The 22483-nt window shown below is 35.2% G+C and overlaps 1 protein-coding gene across 7 annotated transcripts in view; it reads left to right on the plus strand.

The window, feature by feature from the left end:
• RASAL2 (RAS protein activator like 2) overlaps positions 1–22483 on the plus strand; it is a 397752-nt gene that overhangs the window by 131969 nt on the left and 243300 nt on the right. The window contains exon 1 of one of the 7 annotated variants that reach the window (XM_005217240.5): positions 9798–11997. The exons of 3 other annotated variants lie outside the window; for them this stretch is intronic. In XM_005217240.5, coding sequence (XP_005217297.1) covers positions 11397–11997 — 601 coding nt within the window. In that variant the 5' untranslated portion in view covers positions 9798–11396. Of the gene's footprint in view, positions 1–9797; positions 11998–22483 lie in introns of those variants that run through there. 3 more of the 7 variants (XM_005217238.5, XM_024976866.2, XM_005217239.5) reach the window with 3 other exon arrangements.

A 22483-nucleotide genomic window follows, 5' to 3' on the forward strand; every position in this document is an offset into this window, starting at 1 on the left:
AAGTAGTAACACTTGAACTGAAATCTGAAGCATGAATAGGCAGTTGATGAAGGGAGAAAAATCCTTCCATGTAGAGGAAACGTTGTGGGCAAAAGCCGTGCAGTGGGGAAGGAGAGTGTTAGTATGAAGGACTGAAAGGATTCAAAGGAGGCTGAAGGGATGGCGTAGGTAGGGACCAGGCTATGTTGAGGAATTTTGGTATGTTTTGTGTTAGTTTTATAGAGTAGTGGGAAGCAATTGAAAAGTAGTATGCAGGAAACTTGTATTTGGAAAAGATTATTCTCACTATAGTAGGAATAATGATTTACAGGGGACTGTAGTAGATGTAGGTAGATAAATGTAGGATAATCCAGGTGAGAAATGATAGTAGTTAATTGAGAGGAAATGGTGAGAAGTAGATTAAATATACTTAGGGAAGATCAGCGAGGTTCATGGATTTAATATTGAATGGTAAGAGAGGGAGATGACTAAGATTTGGGACTGATACAGTGGAGTGGATGTTATTTTTATTAGAATTAGCAACACTGGAATGAGAACAGATTTTAAAGGAAAGATCATGGGCTAGGTTTTATACATTTTGAATTTGAGAGGCCACAAAACGTCTAATTGAATATATGAATATGTTGGTCAAAGGAGATCATGTCTGAACTGGAGGTATAAGTTGCTGTGGTAACTGTGAATGATGATATGCATGGTGAGAATATGGCGATGGGGTGCCTGGGACCCGGTTTGATAAACTCCTAACATTTAGAGACTAGATAGAGAAGAATGAATCTCACAGGAGACAGAGAAGGTGTGACAAGAGATGTTTAGAGGAAAATCAGAAGTTTTTATTTTTTAAAAGACTTTAATGATAGAATTAGAAGTCATCTGTGTTTTGGTTTTTATCTTAAAACATTTTATTAAAAATAAATTCTGAGAGTTGTCTATTAAGAATCACCTTTATTTAGCTCCTCTAGACATAGCTTTCTCAAGTGAGAAGCTGTGTACGTGTCAGGTGTGTCTTTGAGTTCTCTCACTTAGAAAGGAGGTAGTTTTTGCCACAGGAAGTGTTTCATCGGGAAGCAGATGTGCTCCAGTGATAGGAGATGGGAAGGGGATGTTTTGTTATTAATTACTTAGCTTTGAATAAACAAAGACTTTGTATTTTTGAAAGATGTCTTCTTCTGGTTTATAGAAATTAATCCTATTTTTAAAGCTTTTCATTAGTTGATCTAAGAAGTATGTACTCTGTTGTTCCAGTAACCTAACTCCTGAACTCTTGGTTAATTGTATTATGTCATATCTTCTATTACATAAGAGCATGTGAGATTTATAGGATAGATTTTCGGTAGAGAAAAGGTGTGTCTTAAAAGATAGGAAGTGGTGGCAGACTAGTATTTGTAATCTGAGAAAGCTCAAGTTTTGCCTTTTCATCTCTGCTTGCTTCCCTTAGTTGAAAGAAATCAGAAAAGCCATTTTAATGAGAAACTGATATCCTATTTTAATGTTTAAAAAATAAAGAATTTAGCATTTAAACTAGATAACAATAAAATATCTTGACTCAATGTCACAATTATGCCCCGTAAACCTAAATTTATCAACTGTATTCTGTGAACCATAGTTGGAAAATGCTAATTTAAAGAGGTTATATAGAATCCTGAATTAGGAATTAGGATACCCATGTGTTCTTTTTGTTTGTTTGTTTTTGCTGTTGACTAAGTAGTCATGGACAAGTTTTTTTCTCTAGCCTCATTTGATTATATTTAAGTGTTGGTTAAGTTAATCTGGGATGTCTTGTTTAGTTCTCTGTTCTCTAATTCTGATTCTGTGTATTGATATTAAAAGTTTCCATTTTTGCTCTGGGTAGATTTTTAAAATATGCTTATTTAAACTTTGTGCATTCAAAAGGAATAAAAATATACAGTCATTATAAAATTTCATATATTATAGAAATTAATAATATAAAAACATAAATCTATTAGCAGCAATAATAACACATTTTATTATTTTTAAAAAAGAAAATATTTAAAAGAAATAGGAACAGAATTTCTCTCTACGCAAATTTCATCATATGTATACTGACATATTAATGATAATCTTCAGTAAAAGTGGGATCATGATCTACTTTTTATAGTATATATTGCTTTTATACCTTATCCCTTAGACTTCTTACCACCTAAATTTCCGTTTTTTTTCTTCTTACTGTGACTATAGTATATACTCATAGTTAAAAAATAGAACCATAAAGATCTAAGGTGATACCTCAGTTGTACTCCCTACAGGCAATCACTCTTTAAAAATGTGTGTGTTTCTAGCACAGTTAAATATATGTGGTTGTTTTTGCATGGTATGTACTGTGATTTATTTGGGCATCCTCCTATAGATGGTCATTTGCATCTCCCTCCCTTGCTTCCTTCCATTAAAAAAAAAAATGCCGCAGTTCTTAAAATGCAGAAGATTGTTGAATTTTTAATTGTGCTTTATTTATATGCTATAGATAGTCTTTGCTGTCTCCAAGGAAGAGGTTTGGCTAGGATTGCTGTATCTTTAATTCTCTGCACACGACCATGAGCAAAGTCTCTATGTGATGTTCATAGTCACACTCACAGAATATTTCAAGCAAATATTCTCACTTTATCCTGTCATCCCAATACAATGTTTTTATTTTGGAGAACTTGACTGAATCTCATGGGAGCCTTTAGAATTCCTTTAGTCTTTTTATTTAAAAATCTGTCTACAGCTTGTTAGTCACAATTTGTCCCGTGAATCAGTAGCATACATATCACTTACAGCTTATTAGAAATGTAGAATTTCAGGCTCTCACCCATGTGTACTAAAACAAAGTCTACATTTTAATTCAATCTCCTGGTGATTCATTCATACCCTAAAGCATGAGAAGCATTGGCCTAGAAGCAGGTCTGTTCCATTATCCATTATCTTTACGCTTGGTCCTTTGTGCCCACATCTTGAGTTTGATCCCTTCGTTGTTATTGTTCTGGTCTTTCTGAGGAGAAAGAAAAAAGTGAAAAGTTTGAACTAAAGAGTGGAATATACTTAGTTCAAGAACTATTTCAAACCCTGTGCATTTATTGTGCCTTCCAATGGTAAGGCTTCCTGTTGATATTTTTACCTGTTTTCTTTTTTTTTTTAATACCATACCAGTATTATGGAAAAGAGAAGATATAGTCAGCTCTACTATCATGCTTTATTTTTGGTGTTTAAAAAAGAAAATTATTATTATTTTATGTTTCAGGAGTTTTTCAAAAGTTTTTTAAATTGAAATTTATTTTATGTCATGCTTCTTTTGAAAATGAGGATGTGTATCATGTGATGGATAGTAGGGAACAGTTGGAGCGTTACATGAATTTTGTGTTTGCTTATCTGCCGTTTGTTGAGAAATGTTAGCTACATACCAAAAACTGTATCCAAGTAAAGCATGATACTGTAGGAGATATTGAAAGGCATACATCTTGACCAGCTACCAGCTACCTCAATTCCCCACACTTGTTATGAGCCATATCTGTCCACTTAAGCGTTACAGCTGTCATTTAGATTTCAGATAACCCTCCTTCCATCATGTCACAAAAACGAAAAAGCCACAACCCTTCTGATGCCCACTTCTACAGGCAAACTTCAGGGTTTTTTTTTTAAAGTAACATGATGTATTTATTTTAGCATTTAGGCTTTTCTTAACCATTTAACATGTGCAAAATGGTCTACAGTTTTTATTAGCTTATCTTTTTTTATGTGTCATTGTTTCTAAATGTTTCTTCCCAAACCCACCTTCCTCAAAAGCCTTGGAGTTTTATTGTGGAATTTGTAAAGTGTGATGATTTTTAGAAATGTATGTCGCATGACATAGTAGAATTGAGTATAACAGTATAATCTCAAGATCAAGAGAACTGGAAAGAAATTGGTTCTATCCCTTGTGCCTTCAGTTCAGTTCAGTCGCTCAGTTGTGTCTGACTCTTTGCGACCCCATGAACCGCAGCACCCCAGGCCCCCCTGTTCATTACCAACTCCAAGAGTTCACCCAAACCCATGTTCATTGAGTCGGTGATGCCATCCAACCTTCTCATCCTCTGTCGTCCCCTTCTCCTCCTGCTCTAAATCTTTCCCAACATGAGGGTCTTTTCAAATGAGTCAGCTCTTCGCATCAGGAGGCCAAAGTATTGGAGTTTCAGCTTCAACATCAGTCCTTCCAATGAACATCCAGGACTGATCTCCTTTAGGATGGACTGGTTGGATCTCCTTGCAGCCCAAGGGACTCTCAAGAGTTGTCTCCAACACCACAATTCAAAAGCATCAATTCTTCAGTGCTCAGCTTTCTTTATAGTCCAACTCTCACATCCATACATGACCACTGGAAAAACTGTAGCCTTGACTAGACGGACCTTTGTTGACAAAGTGATGTCTCTGCTTTTTAATATGCTGTCTAGGTTGGTCATAACTTTCCTTCCTAGGAGTAAGTGTCTTTTAATTTCATGGCTGCAATCACCATCTGCAGTGATTTTGGAGCTCAGAAAAATAAAGTCAGCCAGTGTTTCCACTGTTTCCCTATCTATTTGCCATGAAGTGATGGGACTGGATGCCATGATCTTAGTTTTCTGAATGTTGAGCTTTAAGCCAACTTTTTCACTCTCCTCTTTCACTTTTATCAAGAGGTGCTTTAGTCCTTTGCTTTCTGCCATAAGGGTGGTGTTATCTGCATGTCTGAGGGTGATTGATATTTCCCCCGGCAATCTTGATTCCAGCTTGTGTTCCTCCAGCCCAGCGTTTCTCATAAGCAGGGTGACAATATATAGCCTTGACATATACCTTTTCTTATTTGGAACCAGTCTGTTGTTCCATGTCCAGTTCTAACTGTTGCTTCCTGACCTGCATACAGGTTTCTCAAGAGGCAGGTCAGGTGGTCTGGTATTCCCATCTCTTTCAGAATTTTCCAGAGTTTATTGTGATCCACACAATCAAAGGCTTTGGCATAGTCAATAAAGCAGAAATAGATGTTTTTCTGGAACTCTCTTGCTTTTTCCATGATCCAGCAGATGTTGGCAATTTGATCTCTGGTTCCTCTGCCTTTTCTAAAACCAGCTTGAACATCTGGAAGTTCACAGTTCACATATTGCTGAAGCCTGGCTTGGAGAATTTTAAGCATTACTTTACTAGCGTGTGAGATGAGTGCAGTTGTGCGGTAGTTTGAGCATTCTTTGACATCGCCTTTCTTTGGGATTGGAATGAAAACTGACCTTTTCCAGTCCTCTGGCCATTGCTGAGTTTTCCAAATTTGCTGGCGTATTGAGTGCAGCACTTTCACAGCCTCATCTTTCAGGATTTGAAATAGCTCAACTGGAATTCCATCACCTCCACTAGCTTTGTTCGTAGTGACGCTTTCTAAGGCCCACTTGACTTCACATTCCAGGATGTCTGGCTCTAGGTGAGTGATCACACTAGTGTGATTATCTGGGTCATGAAGATCTTTTTTGTACAGTTCTTCTGTGTATTCTTGCCACCTCTTCTTAATATCTTCTGCTTCTGTTAGGTCCATACCATTTCTGTCCTTTATCGAGCCCATCTTTGCATGAAATGTTCCCTTGGTATCTCTGATTTTCTTGAAGCGATCTCTAGTCTTTCCCATTCTGTTGTTTTTGTCTATTTCTTTGCAGTGATCACCGAGGAAGGCTTTCTTATCTCTCCTTGCTATTCTTTGGAACTCTGCATTCAAATTAGACATGGTTAAAAATTTCCTTGCATCACACTTTCCGAGCATTCTGTAGGCTCCCTTGCTTACTATCAGTCCTTCCTGGTTAGCTGGCAGTTTCAGCAGGGCAGGGACAGTGTATTTTTTGTTTGTTTTTGTTCCTCTAGTCTTAGTTCAGTGCCTGATATGTGTACTCAATAACCATTTTAAGAATGGCCCCATACCAATATAAATACTTGTATATTTAGAGAATTCAGATGTTTCTTTTGGCTAAGCAACTAGAGTGATTCTTAAAGCTGTGCTTTAAATATTACAAATTATATATTAAGGAGGTGAATAATTAGCTGATACTTGAGGTGGCAGTAGTGTTCTTGTTAAGACACTTTAATCAGTAGCCAATTTTTATATTAGGATTCATAATGAATGTGGTAGTTCAGTGGTAGTGTCATAGTTTCTGATTAAAAAATTATAAAACTTGGAATCTTTTCTTAAAAATTATAAATTTGTTGTATACATTTGATAAAATTTAGAGAATGCAGGTGTCAAGTGATAGTCTTAAATTCAGGTGAAAGACAAAACTTGGAGAAATAACTAACAAATGATATTAGGCTATCATAACGATAGAAGAGAATCTGAAACATTTGCCAAATCCAACTTTAGCCAACTCTAAGAGAGGTGAATTTCTTCATTTCTTTGATTATCCCTACTTAGAGACTGTCACTTCCTCACTCTGTATTTCTTTCGCTTTCTGATTTTGCTTGAATCTTTTATGTGCTATTTAATATTTTCCACTTCCATATTCCTTTAAATAGGGAAGTTTATGGTAAGAAGAATTGTAGTAGCTCCTTGAAAGAATTGGGTTGATGAGTTTAGAAACTAGTATAATTATTCTTACCTTACCTATTTAGTGTGTAAAAGTATTTTCTCATTTAACACTGAGTCTCTGAATTTTACAGTGTTAATTATGGGGCTTAAGTTCTACTCTTATAGTGCAACTTTTCTCAAAATCGTAGTTTTAATTTTTACTGAGGTGTTTTAATAGGGTGATCTTGATTAACTTCCCTCTCATGAAACCTGTGAAATTAGATATTTTCTTACTAGTATTACTCAAAAGATATTCTGAAATAGGGACCATTACAGTATTAATAATAAAATATTTGTTATAGACCCAAAGGAAGTAATTTTGAAATTAAAAAAATTTACATGTGTAATGTCTTATTTTGAAGTAATTTCAAGCCTATAGAATATTTGCAAGCATAGGAGAAACTTGTATATACCCTTTGTGTGGGTGTGTCTGTGTGTGTGTGTGCACGTGCACAGGCGCTCAGTCATGTCCAACTCTTTGTGACCGCACTGACTGTAGCCCACCAGGCTCCTCTGTCTATGGAGTTTTGCAGGCAAGAATACTGGAGTGGGTTGCCATTTCCTTCTCTCCGAGATCTTCCTGACTCAGAAATCAAACCTGTGTCTCCTACATCTCCTGCATTTCAGGCAGATTCTTTACCACTAAGCTACCAGGGACCCTTTCAGTCCAGTTCAGTCACTCAGTCGTGTCCGACTGTGCGACCCCATGAATTGCAGCATGCCACAACTCCCTGTCCGTCACCAACTCCCGGAGTTCACTCGAACTCACGCCCATCGAGTCGGTGATGCCATCCAGCCATCTCATCCTCTGTCATCCCCTTCTCCTCCTGCCCCCAATCCCTCCCAGCGTCAGAGTCTTTTCCAGTGAGTCAACTCTTCGCATGAGGTGGCCAAAGTACTGGAGTCTCAGCTTTTAGCATCATTCCTTCCAAAGAACACCCAGGACTGATCTCCTTTAGAATGGACTGGTTGGATCTCCTTGCAGTCCAAGGGACTCCCCTAGATTCAATAATTATGTACAGTTTACCCTGTTTGTTTGGTCATATTTTGTATACCTTTATATGTGTAGTTTTTCCCTGAGTCATTTGAGGGTAAATTGGAAACATCATGCCTCTAAGATCCCAAAATACTTCAGTGGGAATTTCCTAAGAATAATAATATTCTCTTTCATAATGAAAATGAGAAATCTTAATATTCTATTGTCTAACCATAGTCCATATTCAGATTTTGTCAGTTATCCCAATAATGTTTGTTTTATAGCTTTTCTCCCCATTTTAGGATCAGATCCAAAATTATGCATCACTTTTCATTGTTTCTCCGTAGTCTCTTGAATTACAACAGTTCTAGAGCTTTTCTCTTATTTTTCTGACCTTGACACTTTTGAAGCAAAGGATATAGTTATTTCATAGATCTTCTTTATTCAAGGTTATCTGATGCTGCTTGTGATTAGATTTAGGTTATGCTTTTTTTTTTTTTTACAGGAATAAATCACAAGCTATGCTTTCACAGTTCAACATATCTGGAGGTGTATAGTATTGGTTTGTTCCAGTATTGGTAGGTCTGTCTCTATGTATGTATTCATCCATATTCATTCATTATCTTCAATACATTTACTTCTTTTCTCAAGTCTTAAATACGTGGAAAGTGCTTTCAGAATTGCTAAGTCATTATATTGGATAAGTAAACCTACTAACCGTAGTATTTGCAGTTCTTTAAAGGTAAAACTTAATTACGGGAAAATGCATAAATCTTGAGAACAATTGGATGAGTCTTGACAAATATACCCATATTCACATGTATATCAAGATTAAGAAAATTTCCTTAACCCTAGAAAGTTTCCTGGTGCCCCTTTCTTGTTAATAATGCTTTCCACCACTGACAACTGCTTTGTTGATTTTTTCCCCCTGTTAAAAATTAATTTAGCCTATTAGAACTCTGTAGAAATGGAATCATACAGCATGTGCTCTTTTGTGTCTAGTTTCTTTTGTTGGTATAATATCTGTGGTTTTCATTCACATTGTTTTGTTATTAGTAGTTTATTCTTTTTATAGCTGAGTTGTATACAGTGTATGAAACCATCACAGTTTGTTTATCCAGTCTACTGTGATAGACATTTGGGTTGTTTTCAGTTTATGGGTTTCGTAAATAAAGCTGCTGTGAACATGAAGTACAAGTTTGTGTATTTTCTTTTCTCTTGAGTAAATGCTTATGAGTGGAACTGATGTGCATTGGATAAATGTATGTTTATCTTGTGAAAATAAAATTGTCAAATTTGTTCCGTAGCAATTGTATCATTTCACGACTTCATGACTGATTATGAGATTTCTGGTTGCTCCACATCCTCACCACCATCTGGTGTTATTAGCCGTTTAAGTGTTAGCTGTTTTAGTGAATGATATCTCATTATTGGCTTTAATTTGCTTTTCTCTCAGTCCTAATGATGTTGAGTACATTTCCCACTATGCTTATTGACCATTCATATAACTTTCTTCATGAAGGGTCTGTTCAACTCTCTCTTCCTAGTCGTGTCCGACTCTTTGCAACCCCGTGGACTGTAGCCCACCAGGCTCCTCCGTCCATGGGATTTCCAGGCAAGAATACTGGCGTGGGTTGCCATTTCCTTCTCAATTTTACATTTTGTGGTACAAATTGTAAGACATTTTATTGTGAATATATTCTCCCATTTTGTAGCTTGCTTACTGACTACTTATTGATTGTCTTCTAGACGTATTAAGGTTTTAATTTTTAGGAATTCATAGTTATTAATGTTTTCCTATCATGGTTACTACTTTTTATAAAACTTACTTTATTTTATTTTTGGTTGCACTAGGCCTTCAGTGCTGCATCTGGGCTTTCAGTTGTGGCAAGCAGGGGCTATTCTTTGTTGTGGTGTGTGGGCTTCCTTTTGCGATGGCTTCTTTTGTTGCAGAGGACAGGCTGTCGGTGCACAGGCTCTGTAGTTGTGGTTCATGCGCTCTAGAATGCAGATTCAGTAGTTGTGGTGCTTGGACTTAGTTGCCTTGCGGCCTGTGGAATCTTCCCAGATCAGGGATCGAACTAGTGTCCCCTGCGCTGGCAGGTGGATTCCTGAGCACTGGACCACCAGGGAAGTCCAGTTATTACTTTTTTTTTAATCCCAAGAAATTTTTGCCTATCCTCAGTTCACAAAAATATTCTCTTGTGATGTCCTTTGTAAGCTTTATCAGTTTATATTTTACATTTAGGTTTATTTTCCATCACAGATTAGTTTTGGTGGATTGTGTGATGTGTCATAAGTAGAGATTAGAACTTAATGTTTATTGTTTTTCTCTTTTTGCAGATTCACATTTCTAAGTGTCTTTTTTAAGCCAAGAGAAAATTTTATGATTGTAATATACTCTAATTTGATTTATTATACTTTTGGGAAAGCTGAGTACTTCAACACTTACTTAGTACAGAAATGTGTAAATTTAGAGACTATATAAACAAATGAAGATGAGATCATTATTTTATGATAATGGAAATAACTAGAACATTTTAACATGTTTCAAAGAATAGATATGTTACTAACTTTACTGTTTGGCAATAATAAGAAAGAGACTTAGTTAAGAACTGTTTTTTCATTGTACATATTCTACAAATGGATGGTTTTTTAGTTTTCCATATGAAATCATCATCTTTTATGCAGCTTGCAAAGTGATCTGATTGCCATGTTTTATCTCTTTTATTGATGGTCTTAAGTCTGTCAGGCTTTCCATTTGAAACCCCTATTTTCAGGAGTTTATGAGCTGACAGTTGAAAAAAAAAATTAACCAGCAAAAAAACTTGGCATTCATGATCTTGGTTCAATATAAGGTACTTTGCTTTAATAAAATTTTAAGTAGTCAGCTCTTTTTTTTTTTTTTTTTTTTAGGTTGCAAATAGCACAAAGAGGAATAAAGGAATTTTTTTGGTTAAATAGATATGGAATATTTTTCCGGACAACTTACCCCAATTAGATTTATAAAGCAAACTTTTCCCTTTTAGAAATCATTTAAGTATGTACTTTCCTGTGTTCCAGTTCCCACAAGATGTTGCCTTAAGATTTTCCTTTTCCTTTGCTATAGTTCATAGCAAGTATCCACTATCCCTTTTCTTTTTTCTGTCCACTTGTGCTTTTAAAATTCTCCCTAGTATGTTTACATTAAAAATGGCTTTATATTTTGGCATTCTTTTGTCCTTTTCCCCTCATCTTTGCAATGCCTCTTGCACAAAACTTTACCTATTGGTTGTAAAACAATATTCACTTTGAGAGAAGTTGTGGCATAAATAGCAAGAATTTTCTTGAAGTGCCAACTTTAAAAACTATCCTGAAGAGCTGTCACTTAGAGAGCAGACTTTTAGGCAAGTTTTTTCTTCTTCTTCTGGAAAGTGTGTAAGTCAGCTTGAGTACTTTCACAATCCGTTTTTAACCCAATATCATTCACATAGTGAACACTTAACTGCTATTGGTCCCCAAAGGTGTCTGTGGGGTTTTTTTGTTGCTTTTATTTCACTTCTCATTTTTTTTTTTTTTAAAAAAAAAACCATTTCCTGAAAACTCAGTGCAGAAATGTAACCTACTGCAGGAAGTGAGATGATCTTCTTTTGCTGTATTCTGAAGATAATTTGCTTCAGACAGGAGATTTTTGGGTGCTTGCTGAAATTTTGGAGATCTGGGAAAATGGGGGTAATAACATGACACCAGTTCTTAAGCAGCAACATCTGCTGTGGTTCAAAGCCACACAAAGAAAGCTGTTTAAGCAGTTGAATATTTTGGGCTGCACGGACAAGTGTGGTTCAACTGCAAAGACTGCAGAGCAAAAAATTTAAAGTTTCAAGAAGTTGTTAAAAAATGGAGTCCTGGAAGATGAGCATCTTTAAGAGACAGACATCACCGTGTCCTCCAAGCTATCGAAGATCTTTGTCAGAACCTGCTTATACACACTCAGAGATAGGAACAAGCTTAAAGAGTTATCCATGGCGTGGTCCAGTGAAAAGCAAGAGGAAGAAAAATGAACAGGCTGTTTCCAGTCTAGGAAAGCCACTGGGTGCTTATCGGTGGCAAACACACCACAGCTTAAGGTTGAAAGGGGACAAAAAGGAGCAATTGGAAAATAATAAAGGAGACTTGGATGAACCACCACAACAAGCAGTCCTGCCAAAGATGGTTGGGGATAATATTTCTTCCTCTGGCAATGAAGTCCTTGGGACATCAATGGAGAAGCAGAACCTGGTAAACACTCAGTCACTTCGGGTTCCATTCAGCAGATCTCTTTCAGAGCCAGAACCCGGCTCCAGTGTCAGATTTGTTAGACGGTGGCCAACTTCAGTGGGGTCAGTGGAGTCTGATCAGCAGGGATATTTCATCCGTGGCATTTTCTCTACTCTTTCCAATGGCTTCTCCAGGATGCTGAGTCTAAAAGGAGGGTCAACCAGTGAGCCAGTAAGAGAAGGTATATTGTGATGAATAAGGGGGAAGAGGGATTTTAATTATTTGTGTTTTATAATGAATAAAACATCCTATTTGCTCATTATAAAATAATTTACTTAATTAGTGCAATTTTTAAAAAGTATTAAACTATTTTAGAAGCTCAATGAATGATAGTAATTAATAGTAAAAAATTGATTTAGAAGGAATTTTTTTATTATGTTATACTCTGAACTCTTAATTTTGGGGCCTGTGTAAAATTATTTGTTTTGGTTTGTCTTTTACCCTTTTTAATCCCATTGATCTACTTTTGTACATTAAATGCAGTTTAGAGGGAGAAAGTATCAAATCATCTCCTTCTGACAAAGTTGAGAGTTAAAGAGAATTCCTTCTATTATCTCTTCATAAAAATTAACAAATGTTATTAGAGCTATTTAGAGCTGGATTGTATTGATAGCTTTTAATAGGTGGGACTTCTGATCTGCTCATGTCTTGGTAATACACAATTTGAAAATGGAAGGAAAAGATGCAAATCTTGAATAATTAGGTTACAAAATAGAAATTTGTGTTTGATTCATTTCAGGTAACAGAATTGTCAATATTTAAAATAAACTCAGGATTTGTTTATATTTTAAAATGTTTTATATTGATGATAGTGTTTTAAGCTACCAAAAGAAACCTTAAATTTTTATCTGATTGCTTTGGATGTGATTGAGCTTATCTGAGGAACTACTTCATTTATGAGTTAAGACTTGTTATTGATTTTTTTGTTTGTCTTATTTTTGAAAACCTTAATATACTGATAATATTTCTATTGAGTTGAGGTCATTTTTGGATATGCTCTTTCCGTTAGAAAACTTTATCTTCTCTTTAATTATGAGATTGACCACATCAGCAGAAGTTTGAATTCTTTCTAAAATTGTGGACATTGTTGAATAATTTTCATACTAGAATACAGTTTAATTTCTTTAAAAATAATGTCAGTGAAAAATTGAGTAATTTTCCAAGTGTATTTGTGCCAAAAATTCAGTATGTCTCCTAAACCTTGTTTTCCCTTTAGATTTTCCTTTGCCCAGGGAGTTTTAATTATACTATTAAGGAAATATATTTTCGTCTTACTCTTGGTTTATAGATAATCACTGAAAGTAAAGTCTTTCTTGATGTGCCTCTATTAACATCCTGTTAAAATATTTTAGAGACTAAGTTATTGCATTTCCTTGGATACTAGTATGTCTGTTCCTTGCCAGGTGATCATAGGATGATCTAAGTAAAGGAGAATCAAAGGATAAGAGTTTAAAGGAAATTCTTAGAATCAGTGCCTCCCAGTAGTTAATGTGTATACATTTGATAAAAGAAATCTATTTTTGATGTTTGTATTTACAATCCTTTTTGGACTTTTGTACTTAACTTTCAGTTTTTAGCAATTTCACCAACCTGTTGGCAGCCCACTTATATGTGAAATCATCTGAGAATGTTTCCTAGCTTTTTATACTTAAAGTGACTTCCCTGGTGGCTCAGACGGTAAAGCATCTGTCTACAACGTGGGAGACCCGGGTTCGATCCCTGGGTCGGGAAGATCTCTGGAGAAAGAAATGGCAACCCCCTCCAGTACTCTTGCCTGGAAAATCCCATGGATGGAGGAGCCTGGTAGGCTACAGTCCATGGGGTCGCAGAGTCAGACGCGACTGAGCAACTAAACTGAAGTGATATAAACATTTTATGTTTACTACTTCATAATATATTATACATTCTAATCATACAATAATTATGCAAATAGAGACATATTTGGAGTGAAAGGTACTATGCTAAGGGATTTCAGGTCCTAGAGGTAAAGCACAGAACATAGTGTTCCTACCTGTCAGATCAGCTGTTTTTATTTATCAGTTACTATGTATGGTATTTCCTGAGTGCTTCACAGGTGGAGAGTCAAGCTCTTAAAACAGAAGGATACTGTTTAATGCCAAAACTGGAGCTAATTCTTGTGTGTTGTTTAGTCCCTTATTCATGTCCCACTCTTGCAACCCCATGGACTGTAGCCTGCCAGGCTCCTCTGTCCATTGGATTTCCAAGGCAAGAATATTGGAGTGGGTTGCTATTTCCTTCTCCAGGGGATTGAACCTGCTTCTCCTTCATTAGCAGGCTCATTGCCAGATGGATTCTTTACTGCTGAGCCACCGGGGTAGAGATTTCTTTTTCTCTTTGGACTATAGCTTCTGCCCAGCCTAGAGTCTACCCAAGTGGTTTTCTAAACTTCTGCAGTTGTGAACCTTTCTTTATTTCTCATTCTCCACAGGGGAAAAAATACAATTGGCCCAGGAGATCTGAATTCTCCTTCTATCTTATGCCAATTTGCACTTGTGAAATTTAATCTCTGAATTTCTCTTTATACTTTTGTGGCATAGTAATTTCTTTCTTACAAAGTAAAATTTGAAAATATGTAAATTATAGTTTATGTAGTATTTGTTTACAAATACTGTGTGAGTAGAACTTGTTCTTATCAGAGTTGCTATTATTATATTGTGGCAAGATGTGGGATTATTAGAATATAGATGTCTTTAAGAAAATCAATATATTTTAAAATTTGAAACCCACTAGTGTTTGTTACTTTTCTTGTTCCATATGAACTGCAATATATGAGAGGCATTAAATAATATAGCATGTATTTAAAGCATTTAAAGTAGTGTTTGGCACATAGCAGTTGTTTAGTACTTAATATATATATATTTATGTTGAGTTTTCATTTTTTGCAGTCAAAATGTTTTTTCCCTTTTTATTGAAGTATAGTTGATTTACTATATTCGGTATATATTTGATATTATTTCTATTAAGAAAGTAAAAATATGGGGATAGATAGTAATTTTTAAAAATAATGAGAAAGAGGATACCCAATTATTGAATTCATTATAATTACAAAATGTAAATAAATTGTAATGTTCTCTTCTTAAATTCTGTGAGCCTGAACTTTTTCTGAGCATATGCATGTTCCGAGCATAAACAAGTAATAATTCCTTGTATCTAATAATAGCTAAATACAGAATCTTATGCTTAAAGGAATGGAATATACCATGCGTGCATGTGTGCTAAGTCACTTTAGTCATGCCTGACTCTCTGTGATGCTATGGACTGTAGCCTGCCAGGCTCCTCTGTCCATGGGATTCTCCATGATACTGGAGAATACTGGATACTCCAGAATACTGGAGTGGGTTGTCATGCCCTCCTTCAGAGGATCTTCCTGACCCGGGAATTGAATCCATGTCTCTTAAGTATCCTGCACTGACAGGTGGATTCTTTACCACTAACTCCTCCTGGGAAGCCCTGAAATATACGTACTCAGGATCAATACCAAATTAAAGAGATAAAAGCTTAAAGGTTTCACTACTCTACTGTGTTTAACCCTCCAGCTGTATAATATATATTCCTTTACCTGCTACAATATATAGATCAAATGATACAGTATAAAAAAAACTAAGACTTGTGTTTCTTATAGCTAAAAATAGTTCCAGCTCTTTTGGGCCCATGTCTAATGATGTCACCATGCTTGAGATAGTGGAAGTAAATTGAAGCAACCAATAAAAGAGGATTAACTAAACAGATCAAATGAAAAAGATACCATATAGTCTTCATAACTGTTGGGCTTCCCACGTGGCCCAGTGGTAAAGAATCTGCTTGTCAATGCAGGAGATGTAAGAGATGCAGGTTCAATCTCTGGGTTAGGAAGATCCCCCAGAGTAGTAAATGGAAACCGCTTCAATATTCTTGCCTGAAAAATTCCATGGACAGATTATAGTCCATGGGGTTGCAAAGAGTTGGACATGACTTAGCAACTAAACAACAATGGAGATTCCTTAAAAAACTAGGAATAAAACTACCATATGAGTCAGCAATCCCAGGACTGGGCGGGAAAGTGCACGCACACACACACACACGCGTGTGTGTGGTCAGGTAGCATTCATACACACACATGGTCAGATAGCATTCTTCTGAGGCTTCTTCAGCTTGTAGTCAGGGCTGTCTTCTTACTGTCTTCTCACTTGGCCTTTACTCTGTGCACAGGTGACTCTCTAGTCTCTTTTTTTTTATAGGGACACCAGTCCCATTAGGTCAGGACCCCACATGAATAGAGGAGCGAGGTGGACTGCAGTCCATGGGGTCATACAGAGTCGGACATGACTGAGCAACAAACACACATACCACCCTTCTGACTTCATTTAACCTTAACTACTTCCTTAAAGGCTCATAGTCACACTGGGGCCTAGAGTTTCAACATATAAATAAACTTTAGGGTGACACAGTTCATTCCATATCACCAGGAAACAAAGGTCTCACAAATAATGAGGCCATTAATGCAATGTATTAGCAAAAATTCCAAAATATTATATAGCATAGTCAGATGTATGCTCAAACTTAATTTGTTATAAAGTTAAGTAACTTTAGAGAAAAATAGGCCATATCACTTTAAATTTATCTTATTTTTCTCATTTTATGTGTGTTTATTTTTGAAATGGTTATGAATGGTGTAAGTTATCTTCCTCATTTTCTTTTAAGACTATTTCATTTACATTCCCATCTGCTGACCATTAACGAAAATGTTGAGGATATCGGACACTCTGGTAATCTATTATATTGAAATGTGGAAGAAGGCTCTACTGGACACTTCAGTTGTTTATATATTTTTCCCATTACAATTTTTCTTTATGGGTACATGCCTTACCCACCTTTTCCTGGTTTGTATTATTTCTTTGAGGGTATACCAGGGATGATTATACTGTGGAATACGATCATCTTGTATCTCGTTATATATATTGTAAGATTTTCTGCTTGAAAGCTATAAAACATTAATAATGTCTACAACAATTTATGAGTACAATTTTCTCCCATAACTTTACCAGATTGGTAATTAAACCTTAGTTTATTATAGTTTTGTGTTTGACTCATAGCATAGGGTGAGGAAAAGGAAAAGATCTTTGGGGTTGGACTAGTGGCTTCACGATTTTACACGTGCTGCTGTCTGGTTATATGCCTGAGAAAGTCTCACATAACCTTTCTGAGCTTTCATTTTCTCATCAGTAAAGTGTGGGATGATGATAACTATCTAGTAGGCTTATTATAAATAGTAAGTGAAACAAGATGCCCAGTGCTTATTATATACTTAATTAATAAACACTTTTTATGGTTTTTGAAACATTTATTTTTATTTATTTTTGACTGCTCTGGGTCTTGTTGCTGTGTTTAGGCTTTCTCTCGTTACGGCGACCAGGAGCTGCTGTTCATGCAGTGCATGGGCTTCTGATTGTGGTGGCTTCTTTTGTTGCAACGCGTGGGCTCCAGGTGCACAGGCTTCAGTAGTTGTGGCATGAGGCTCAGTACTTGTGGTGCTTGGGCTTAGTTGCCTCACAACATATGGGATCTTCCTGCACCAGGGATCAAACCCATGTCCCCTGCATTGGATTCTTAACCACTGGACCACCAGGAAGCCCAGTTTTTATGATTATTAGTTTAATAGGTATATAACATTATGATTATATTTTTATTAGTGAAGTGGCGCATTTTTCTATAAAATAGCTTATATTTGTAATATAATATTTGATTATTTTACAAGTAGACTTTCTTTTGTTTCTTTTGACTATCAAGTGGAATCTGAGTAGATGTAGCGGTATTTCATTTTTTTCAGTTATTCTGCATTGTAGGTTTTAAAATCATTTACATTTATCCCAAATATTTTGGTTTTCAAATAAAATTTCAGCAATTTAAAAGAGTTATTCAAACTTGAAAACATGCTTGTAATCCATCTTTGTTTCTTGATTTATGTAGAAAACTTATCTTAACATTAGTACAAATATGTTCTTATAGTTCATCATTTTAAAAATTTATTTTGGAAATGATTAATTATATTCTATCTGAGATAGATTTAGTTGTGTGAAATGAGATATAGAACTAAACAAATTATTTGTAACATTAATAACGGTTGTAACAAATTTCTGTCTTATGTGATTTCAGTATATATTTAAAATTTTTTTAATTAAAATTTTTAAATAGAAATATAGTTGATTTACAATGTTAGTTTCTGGTATAAAGCAGAGTGATTTCAGATATATATATTCTTTTTCATATTCTTTTCTATTGTGGTTTATTGCAGGATATTGAATATAATTCCCTGTGCTATACAGTAGTCTGAGTTCTATAAATAGTAGTTTGTATCTGCTAATCCCAGACTTTTCCTCCACTCCCTTTCCCCTTTGGTAACCATAAGTTTGCTTTCTTTGTCTGTGGGTCTGTTTCTGTTTTGTAAATAAGTTTATTTGTTATAGTATAGCTTCCACATATAAGTAATATCGTACGGTGTTTGTCTTTCTCTTTCTGACTTGTGTCACTTCGTGTGATCATCCCTAGGTCTGTCCTTGTCGCTGCAGATGGCAGTATTTCATTCTTTTTCATGGCTTACTAGTATTCCACACAGTGGAATGACTACTACACACACACTACGTCTTCCTTATCCATTTTTCTGTTGATGGACGTTCAGTTTGCTTCCATGTCTTGGCTATTGTAAATAATACTGCTGTGAACATTGGGGTGGGTGTCTTTTTGAAATAGAGTTTTTGTCTTTTCTGGTTATGTGCCCAGGAGTGGGGTTGTTGGATCATATGGTAGCTCTATTTTTAGTTTTTTAAGGAACCTCAGTATTGTTTTCCATAGTGACTGCACCAGTTTATGTCCCACCAGCAGTGCTGGAGGGCTCCCTTTTCTCTACACCCCTCCAGCATTTGTTATCTGTAGACTTGAGTGATGGCCGTTTCGACCACTGTGACTTGGTACCTCATTGTAGTTTTGATTTGCATTTCTCTAATAACTAGTGATGTTGAGCATCTTTTCATTTGCCAAGTTGCTATCTGTATATCGTCTTTGGATAAATGTCTATTTAGGTCTTCTACCCATTTTTTGATTGGGTTGTTTGTTTTCTTTTGTTATTGAGTCGTATGAGCTGTTTGTATATTTTGGATATTAAGCCCTTTTTGGTTGCATCATTTGTGAATACTTTCTCCCATAGGTTGTCTTTTCATTTTGTTAATTATTTCCTTTAGTGTGAAAAAATTTGCAAGTTTGATTAGATCCCATTTGTTTATTTTTGCTTATTTCTATTGCCTTGGGAGACTAACTTAAAACATTGGTACAATTTATGTCAGAGAATGTTTTGCCTATGTTTTCTTCTAGGAGTTTTATGGCGTCATGTCCTATATTTAAGTCTTTAAGCCATTTTGAGTTGTTTATTGTGTATGGTGTTAAGGGAGTGTTCTAACTTCATTGATTTACATGTGGCTGTCCAGCATTTCCAATACCACTTGCTGAACAGACTATTTTTTCTTCATTATATATCCTTACCTCTTTTGTCAAAGATTAATTGCCCATAGGTATCTGGATTTCTTTCTGGACTCTGGATTCTGTTTTTTTGATCTATATGTCTGTTTTGCTGCCAATACCACACTGCTTTGATTACTATAACTTTATAGCATTGTCTAAGTCTGGTAGGGTTATGCCTATACTTTTGTTCTTTTTTCTCAGGATTGCTTTGGCAATTCTGGGTCTTTATGGCTCCATACAAATTTTAGGATTTTTTTGTTCTAGTTCTGTGAAAAATGGCATGGGTATTTTGATAGAGATAGTGTTAAATCTATAGAATTCTTTGGGTTGTATAGCCATTTTAACAATATTAATTCTTCCAACCCAAGAGCAATGGGATGTTGTTCCATTTTTTGAATCATTTTCGGTTTGCATAAGCAGTGTTTTGTAGTTCTCAGCATTATAAGTCACTCATTCCTTGGTCAGATTTATTCCTAAATAATTTATTTTTTCAATGTGACTTTAAAAGGGATTCTTTACTTTTCCTTTTTTGATATTTCATTGTTTGCATAAGGAAATGCAACAGATTTCTACATGTTAATCTTGTATCCTGCTACCTTGCTGAATTGAAACCACTATCAATTCTAGTGGTTTCTGTGTGGAAGCTTTAGGGTTTTCTATATCTAGAATGTCATTTGCATATAATGATAGTTTTACCTCTTTTCTTCCAATTTTGATGCCTTTTATTACTTTTTTCTTATCTGATTGCTATGGTTAGAACTTTCAATGTTATATTGAATAGAAGTGTGAGAGTGGACATCCTTGTCTTGTTCCAGATTTTAGCAAAAAGGCTTTCAACTTTTTACTGTTGAGTATTATGTAGGCTATAGGTTTGTCATAAATAACTTATTATATTGAGATATGTTCCTTGTATACTCTTTTCTGTAAGAGTTTTAAATTATGAGTGGATGTTGAATTTTATCAAATGCTTTTTCTGTATCTTTTGAGTCAATCATGTGATTTTTGTCTTTTCTTTTGTTGATGTGGTGTGACACATTAATTGATTTGTGTATGTTGAACCATCCTTTTGACCCTGGGATGAATCCAACTTGATCATGGTGTATGGTCTTTTTTTATGTGTTGTTGGATTCAGTTTGCTAATGTTTTGTTGAGAATCTTTGCGTCTGTATTCATTAAAGATGCTGACTTGTAATTTTGTTTTATGGTAGTGTTTTGGTTTAAAATATTTGGAATGTCTTTATGTCTATTTTAAATGTTCTCTGCAGTTTCTCTTATTTCACAGATTTTTCTATTTCTAAAAGCAATGTTTTTTCCTCCAAAATGAAATAGTCTTTTCTCCAATTATGAAAGTTTAAAAAAAACTCTTTAAAAAATTTGTACATAACATACCTGATTCTTTATTTTCTTTTCAATAAACTAGAGTTAGTATTTCAAACATCATGAAATTGTTATAGGGATTAAATCAGATAGTATGTGTCAAGCACTTTTAACTACTTTTTAGTAAGAGCTCAATTAATGATAGCTTTAAAATAGTAATAATGCTGTGTGTTCATGAAGATACACCCTGAAATCTTTTTGTATTAGACTTAAAAAATGTTCCAGTCTTAATTATATGTTTATAAATCAATTTTGTCTAAATGTTATTTTCTAAATGTGTTCTTGGGACTTCCCTCATAACTCAGTTAGTAAAGAATCTGCCTGCAATGCAAGAATCTGCCTGTGATGCAGGAGACCCAGGTTCAATTCCTGGATCTGGAAGATCCCCTGGAGAAGGAAATGGCAACCCACTCCATTATTCTTGCCTGGAAAATCCCATGGACAGAGGAGCCTGGTGGGCTACGACCATGGGGTTGCAAGAGTCGGACACAACTTAGCGATTAAGCCACCAAATATGTTCTCAGATTATGGGAATACTTTTAAGTTCTGATTTGTTGTTTAATCAACAGAACTATCACAGTTTTTTACAGTATGTAGTTTTCCCACCCAAGAGCACCATGTATGTGTGTTTGTGTCTACAAACTTCCATTTGTTCTTGACTTCTTTAATTTTTTTCATTGATAAGAAAAAACCTGCAAATATTTTTATACTTGTGATTGGGCCCTGTTTTTATTGCATATATTACAGTTAATTTTAAAGATGGTAAGGAAGTACCTTGATTGAAAAGATTGGTCTTTTCATTAAAGACATAAAAGACCTTTTTTAAAACTCTTTTTATGTCATCTATTTATTTGCCAAGTAATTCTTTGTGAGTTTATATTTGACTTTTTTGAGCCTGACCTTCCTCATATTTAAAGTAAGGATATTTTTGTATATTGAAAGATTATTAAAAAGAAACATAATATAGTTGTCAAGAATCAAAGGTTTTCTTTAGAGATATTTGGGATTTAAACATGGCTTTAAAGAGAATGATTAAGGGAGACCCTTAAAGAGAATGATTAACACCAACTTCAGTATTTACCTTTGCTGGGGAGAACTGAGGAGACATGAAGGGAAGGAGTACATAGGTTGATGTAAGTTACTGGCATTATTTTCATTAAGGGTGGAATTATGGTTTTACAGATATTTATTGCAGTACAAATAAGAAGATGAATGAATTGATTAATTTACAAATCAGGCCATGCATAACCCCTTACTGATAATAGGTCATGAATGAAGAATGATAATTAAAGTGATTAAAGCATTTTAAAATTCTGTCTCTATCACTCATTAGTTAATTCAGCAAATTATTTTCTCTCTCCCTCTCTCTCTCTAAGCCTCAGTTTCTTCAATTGTAAGATTGAGCAATACATTCTTTGTAGGCTGTTGTGAAGATTAAATGAAAGAGGATGTGTTATGTTCATAGCATGGGCTTGTCAGGTAGTAAGAACTCAGTAGAAGTTAATACCCAGTGGTGTGTTGAAGCCAACCATGCAAAAGCCAGTTTTGTGCATCTATTCCCAATTCCCATAGTGACATTGCAGTCGTAGCTTAAAATTAGCCATGGTTGGACTGTTTAAAGTCCAGAAATATTACAAATCAAAGAAGAGTGGTGGTTGGAGTAGGGGTGGATGGATATGTTTCAGGAGCTGCAGTGTTAAATGTTTAGCAACAACCACTGGTAACTCCTGTTATTATATAAGTATTTAGAGTCAATAACTAGTATTATTACAGAAAAT

This window comes from Bos taurus, chromosome 16 (assembly GCF_002263795.3).
Source record: "Bos taurus isolate L1 Dominette 01449 registration number 42190680 breed Hereford chromosome 16, ARS-UCD2.0, whole genome shotgun sequence".
Classification (NCBI taxonomy): Eukaryota; Metazoa; Chordata; class Mammalia; order Artiodactyla; family Bovidae; genus Bos; species Bos taurus.